A 6,845-nucleotide genomic window follows, 5' to 3' on the forward strand; every position below is an offset into this window, starting at 1 on the left:
ACTTGCATCTTTTGCCTTCATCTATGAGCTCAATGTGTTCAAGGAAAAGGATTTTGTTTACTGTGTAGAGCTCTGACCGTATGGTGGATTTTTCTGAAAATATCTATGATGGTAGCAAGGGGGACGATCGGTACTGGTTTGAGGCCGCAGCAAGGACCACGCTGGGCAGGGACGCAGCGTTGGGGAGGACGCTGGGCAAAGGTGTATCGGGATAACGGCGGAATAGAAAAGGAGAAGGTGGCTTCGTTGTAGTGACGGCGAGCGAATGTGGCAGTAAAAAGCTTCGTGTCGGCGACAGTGAGCGGCGTCACAGTGAAGGCAACGATGAGCGTCGTCACAGGAGCTGCGGTAGTGGAATAGTTGTGGTAAAACTAGGGTTTAGGGTAGTAAAAGTAAAAATAAGTAAATGTGTTATTAGGTTTGCGGGTACAATTTGTTCACGTTGTTTACAATTCTTGTTGTCTATCTAGCAGAATTAAATAGAAAATAATCAAAATATTGAATAGTTAACGATCACGCTTTATATTTTTAATTAATTAAAAATTAAGATCTATTTTTTAATGTATTGTATTCAGGGATGGATGCATTCATCGAGTAGTGGGGGCAACTGTCCCCAGTAAAATTTCAGAAATTACTTAGTAGTTCTTAATAAAATGTCTTAAATGCCCCCACTGTATAATTAGTTTTGACCCCACCCCAAATAAAATCCCTAACCCTTCTTTTTCCCCAATCTTCTTCATATGCTCCAAGTCTCCAGGCTTCGCAGCCTCAAGCCTTCGCAGCCCGCACTCAGCACTCTTGTCTCTAAAGACCAGAGCCACTCCACGTCTCAGCCAGTGTCACGGACTCACGGCTCTCTCCCCGCTGACGTCTCTGGCTCTCTGCCCTCCTGTCTCCAGAGTCACTGCCGTGTCTCCACATCTCCGTGTCCCCTTCTGCCTTCTTCTTCATCGATCGGTTCTGTCCGTCCTTCTTCTTCGAATACTGCAAATTTGCGATCCTCTTCTCTCTTCAGTTTTCACTTTTCACTCTTCAGGCTTCAACAGAGAATGCCTGCCTTTCGTCCTGCTACTGCTGAACACCGCACAGATCCGTCACTGGCTACTGCCTACTGGGTTCTACACTTTTGCTTCCTAGTTCTTAGAGTTCAGCTGTTCAGATTCAATTTTGGATTTTTTTTGGTACATTCATGAATCATGATTTACTGATCTGTAATTCTACTTATTCACTTATTTGCTTCATTGTTGTTTGATAATTGATTTAGTTGGTTTGTTAATTGTGAATTTGTGATTGAATATTTGAATTTGTTCTGATGTAATTGCAAGTTTAGTTTGATTAATTTGTTTGTTAATTGTTTTTGTGCATTGACTTAATTTGAAGACTGTATTTACACTGTACTTTTTTTTCTTACTCGATATATAAAGGTTGAGTCTTTTCTACATGTTTAAGACGGGAAAAATTGGAGACCAATATGTAAAGATTTATTAATACAATCTGCAAAATCTTATTTATAAAAGTTTTATGTGAATGTGATTATGTGAGACTGTGGAGAAGTAGAAGTCCATCATATTTAACTTCTAATGGATAAATTTTATCAGCTTTGAAATAAGTTTATATGGTATTGTTTAAATTTTATTATAAAGCCTTTTTCCAGGCTATGTTATCCATTCTAGGCTCTAGCTATGAAAAATTGAAATGCTCAATTTCTGTTTCTGGACTACTAATGTTGAACAATGAGTAATATTACTTCATTAACTTGGATGACATTTATAGCAATTCTGTTTCGTCAACAGATATGTATCGGCACCGCAGGAGCTTAGAATGGATTGAAAATTGGGATATTAGTTGTTGTTGTTGTTGGAAATTTATTTAAATGACATATGTTTATCAATTTTGTATTTATAATTTTATATTATAATTTTTAATTTCTATAGAATTGTGAATTTTTTTTATTAATTAATTAATTTAGATTTATAATTTTATCTTATTAGTAATGGAGAAATATTTTAAAAGAACCTCATTATTGGAGATTAGATCCCAAAATAATTCATCGACCTCTTCTAATAAAAGGAGGTTTTTAGAATTCGAAGTAGATAGTCTTATAGTTGATCCAGGACAACGACCAAAGATTTCAAGTTATCACCCGAATGACAGAGACAAAGTGTTTCTTCTTTTAAAGCTAGCTTTAGTTTTGCTCGTAGAACCTGCATCAGTTGAAAGAACTTTTTTTACTATGAATATCATAAAGAGTCGACTTCGTAACCATATGGGAGATGAATTTTTAAATGATTGTTTAGTGACATACATAAAAAAAGAGACATTTGATTATATTGACAATAAAAAGATTATTCAATCTTTTCAAAATATAAAACCTAGAAGAATGAAATTCTAAATTATTTGTTATTATTTTGAATTATTATTTTATTTTAATTTATTGGTTAAATAATTTAAAAAATATTCCTATTTTATAACATTAATTATAAAAATTATTATTATATTATATATATTTTGCCCCCACTGAACAAATTTTCTGGCTCTACTTGACAAAATTTTCTGGATCTGTTACGGATTGTATTCTATTAATATATAATTTTTGTGATGGGAATGGTCACTAGTAATTAGGGGTGTGCATGGCCCGGCCCGGCCCGATCCCGAACACTTTAGGAGCTAATTTGATGTGATTTCATCGAGTCTAGGGTCGGGTATGGGTCTCAAAAGTAGACCCGATCATTATTTCGGGTCGGGTCCGGGCCATAGCTCGGGTCACCCGAAATCGGCCCGGTGGCCCGGTCATCATACACAATTAATATTTTGTGTTATTAGTGATGGATGATGGCTATTATTATGTGAAATTTAAGTATTGTAAACCTTAATATTTTGTGTTATTAGTCATTATATATAAGACTATAAGTTAATGTTTTATGTTTAAAATGCATAAGACTTTAGACTAATACATAATCTTGTGTTATTTGTATTGATTTAAATATTTGGTGTTATTAGGCAATATTAGTATTGATTATGGTTATGCTTTAATTTTAGAGAAGAGTTAGTTCTTATTATATTTTTCTAAGTGAATTTTACCATGTCAAATAATGGTTGGAGTCTTGGAAATTTGGATATTTTTACATGCTAACTTACAAGAAGATATCAAGGTAATATAATGTTAACGGCCCGGTTTTCACCCGGTTTTTACCCGGTATAATCGTGGCCCGAAAGTATATAGGTTTCATCGGGTCTAGGATCGGGTTCGGGTCTAACAAATAGGTCCGATATATATTTCGGGTCGGATCTAGATCACATCAAACCTGGTTTCACCCGACCCATGCACACCCCTACTAGTAATTTCACTAATTTGTATAAATTAACGTCTATGTACAGAATAACATTTTTGTCGTATTATTGTATTTAGTATTTGCATAGAAAAAATAAAGAAAAAATAAAAGTTCATTAAACGCAACATAAAGTTGAACACAAAGAAGGTGTTGGGATAAGAGTAATTAAAGGCAATGGAAGTGGCAAGTGCTGTTCGTTCTTCACTTTTATTTCTGAGATTGCAAACACACTCTCCCTCACACCTTCAAAGACTCAGCAGCACTAGTGCCCATTTCTTCGCCTCAGCAAAAAGAAGAACAAGAACAACTAGCAGGCTTCATCATGCTCCTGCTTCTTTTCACCAAACTAGTAATTTCGTCGTCAACTCCTCCACTTCTTCTTCTACTACAGCAGAACCTGCTGCTTCTGGAACCTTTTCTGAGGTAGAAAGGATTAAGAACAAGTGCCTCAAATGGCAATGGAAGGGTCAGTATTCCATTAACTACTTCGCATCCCCTGATGATGATGATTCATCTGATGAGGAGTACCCTCCTTTGCTACTTGTCCATGGATTTGGTGCCTCTATTCCTCACTGGCGCAGGTAATTATTTGGCTCACTACTATCACTTTTTCTTCTGCTGTTGTTCTTTTCTTTTCTCATCCACCCATTTTGAGATATTTATCCTTGTTTATAACTTTTTCTTATGCTGCATTCATTTCTAGCCACATGTAAAATGGAGCGTAACATAACATCATAATGATAATGATAAAATTACCTCAATTGGTTTCATACTTTTAGTTATTAGTTATTACCCTAATTGGAATTGTTTTCCTTCTCTAATTTGGAAGCTAATTATATTAGTGAATGTTATCACTGCCTAAATTTTAAGCTTCCAATCAGGGTTTTATTTTCACTATTTTGCCAGAATCCCATTTCCATATATTGTACAGTGATTCTGGTTATCCCATCACCCTTTTTCCCGGAAATTTGCAAAATCACCAAATTTTAGCATATGCTTGATAGATCGAGAAGAAAGAAGGGAAAAAGAAAAAAGAAATAATAAGTTAGTTCCTACTGTTATAGTAACTGATCTTGGTTTGGTTGGTTGTTTGCAGAGAGACCACCACACATCAAAAGTTCGCCTAACCTATGTTAAACCGTAGGCTTTGACGGGCGGGCTTTCGGTCGGGTTTATAATTTTTTAAAAATGTTCTAATTTAGTATTTTGGATTATGTTTTATGTTTGATTGATTATGTTCTAAACTTGTAGATATTTAATTATGTATTTTGGAGAATATTTATTTTACTTTTGGACAATGTTGGTTTTAGTATTTTGTTTCAAAAAATTTGGTTTATTATTATGTTTATTATATATTTTTTAATTATAAAGACTTTAATGTTTGTTAATTTAGAAATTATAATATTTTTATATCTTTAGAAACTGCCAGCCCGCTGTTAGAAGGGGCAGGGTGAGATTTCAGGACCCCTCATTAGGCGGGGCAAGCCGGGCTTCCCCCCTTGCCATCCCTGCCTATCTCCTGTGTTAGTTTTAGCATAGTGAAACTAGTACGTAAAGTGTTAAAGTTAGGAACTTAGGATATCTATCTAGCATGGACCAATGAGGATACTATCATGCTATGTAGATTTCAGATGTTTAAAATTCAAAATCAAATCATGGCAGAATGGTATCTCTGGTTTTACTGTTTTAGTCTTACTAATATGCTCCGTTAATTTCGGAATTTCGGATAGATGGAAACTACACTAAAGAGTGTACTGATCTGACCATGTATTGAGCGCAAATTCAATCCCAATTTAAGTAATTTGAGGCTTTTTTCTTTCCAGGAATATAAACACACTGTCCCAGAATTATACTGTCTATGCCATTGATCTTCTTGGTTTTGGTGCTTCCGAGAAGCCACCAGGCTTTTCATATACCATGGAAACATGGGCTGAGGTAACTCTTTGTTGAGCCTTCATCTGAAATTAAACTGTCCACCGTTGCCAAAACTTACCATGTTCGAGTGCGCTATTTGCTATCAACAGTTGATCCTGGATTTCTTGGAGGAAGTCATTAAGAAGCCAACTGTACTAATCGGAAACTCTGTTGGAAGTCTTGCTTGTGTCATTGCAGCCTCAGGTATATTTGGTAAATCCTCAAGTTGTTTGCATATCCAACTTCTTTTTTGCCTAATTTGTGAGTTATAGACTTCAACCCCCAGATTCAAGTCAAAAACTTGTTAGAGGGATTGTGCTGTTAAACTGTGCTGGTGGCATGAACAACAAAGCAATTGTTGATGACTGGAGGATTAAGTTAGTCTTACCATTGCTTTGGCTGGTTGATTTTTTATTGAAGCAAAAGGGAATCGCCTCAGCCATTTTCGAGCGTGTTAAACAGAGGTATTATCTCCAAATTTTGCTTATATTTTTGACGAAGCAATCTGAATTAAAACGTGTGTTGCTTAAAATGCAGAGAAAATTTGAAGAACATTCTGAGTTCAGTGTACGGCGATAAGGAGTCTGTGGATGAAGAACTGGTGGAGGTAAGTTAACAATTTTGTTGTTTGCTTCTTATTATAATTATCTTCTTTTGTTACTTAGAATTTGCATTTTGACACTGTATGTGAAGATCATTAGGGAACCGGCAAACGATGAAGGAGCATTAGATGCATTTGTATCGATCGTAACAGGGCCGCCGGGGCCGAACCCGGTGCAGTTGATGCCGAAAATCTCGGTGCCGGTCTTACTTCTGTGGGGAAATGAAGATCCTTTCACTCCACTTGATGGACCTGTTGGAAAGTACTTTTCTTCATTGGCTTCTGAAAAGGAAAATGTGAAACTGTGTGTACTTGAAGGGGTTGGACATTGTCCTCATGATGATAGACCTGAATTAGTCCATGAAAAATTGCTTCCCTGGTTAGCCAATCTTTCAGATTCATAGTGAAAGTGTAGCTAGAGTGTGCATAAGCATAACTCAATATTGATAGTGATTTCATGTGTATTTATTATGCTCATAATTTTATTTGTATTCAGCTTTAATTTCCATTAGTTTTAATATATTAATATATTGCTCTTCACATTCCTCTGTTAGATATTAGATATAATAATTTAAATCTTGTGTTGTTTTGTAGTCCTGAATTTGTGAATGAGTTAAAGTTATTGAAGGGGGTGGTTGATGGTGGAGTACTGATGGTTGCAATATGGGGTAAAATTAACATTTTGATAAGATTCTAATTTATGTTATTCTGTCTTGTGCATCTGTATCAATTAAGATATAAAATCTATGTACAACGTTGAATAATAGAGAAGTGTTTTTTCTTGAACTATACTCATTTACGACCAAAAATATTTTAAAGAGGGTTATCAAAAAATTATTTTACACGAGAGATTTAAAAAAGAAAAAAAACTAAACGAATGATTATAAAGTGATATGAAGCAACTTATTTTGTAGAATGTGAAACTCCCTGCTCTAAGTGTAGAGTTGATTATGGTGAGAGAGAAGTAAGAGCTAGTGAAGATAGGGACTATCCAAGAA

At 35.3% G+C, this 6,845-nt stretch overlaps 1 protein-coding gene across 2 annotated transcripts; it reads left to right on the forward strand.

Annotated features, from left to right (window-relative positions):
- On the forward strand, nucleotides 3,442–6,387 carry LOC107619559 (uncharacterized hydrolase YugF). 2 transcript variants are annotated; one of them, XM_016321848.2, is made up of 6 exons: nucleotides 3,442–3,913; nucleotides 5,156–5,267; nucleotides 5,357–5,450; nucleotides 5,533–5,710; nucleotides 5,784–5,853; nucleotides 5,940–6,387. In XM_016321848.2, the coding sequence occupies exons 1-6, from the start codon at nucleotides 3,507–3,509 to the stop codon at nucleotides 6,249–6,251; spliced, it is 1,173 nt and encodes a 390-aa protein (XP_016177334.1). In that variant the 5' UTR covers nucleotides 3,442–3,506; the 3' UTR covers nucleotides 6,252–6,387. The 2 variants fall into 2 exon arrangements, with proteins under 2 accessions (XP_016177334.1, XP_020967125.1); XM_021111466.1 differs by having other exon boundaries at nucleotides 5,948–6,110.

The sequence above is a fragment of the Arachis ipaensis genome, chromosome B09, assembly GCF_000816755.2.
Source record: "Arachis ipaensis cultivar K30076 chromosome B09, Araip1.1, whole genome shotgun sequence".
Classification (NCBI taxonomy): domain Eukaryota; kingdom Viridiplantae; phylum Streptophyta; class Magnoliopsida; order Fabales; family Fabaceae; genus Arachis; species Arachis ipaensis.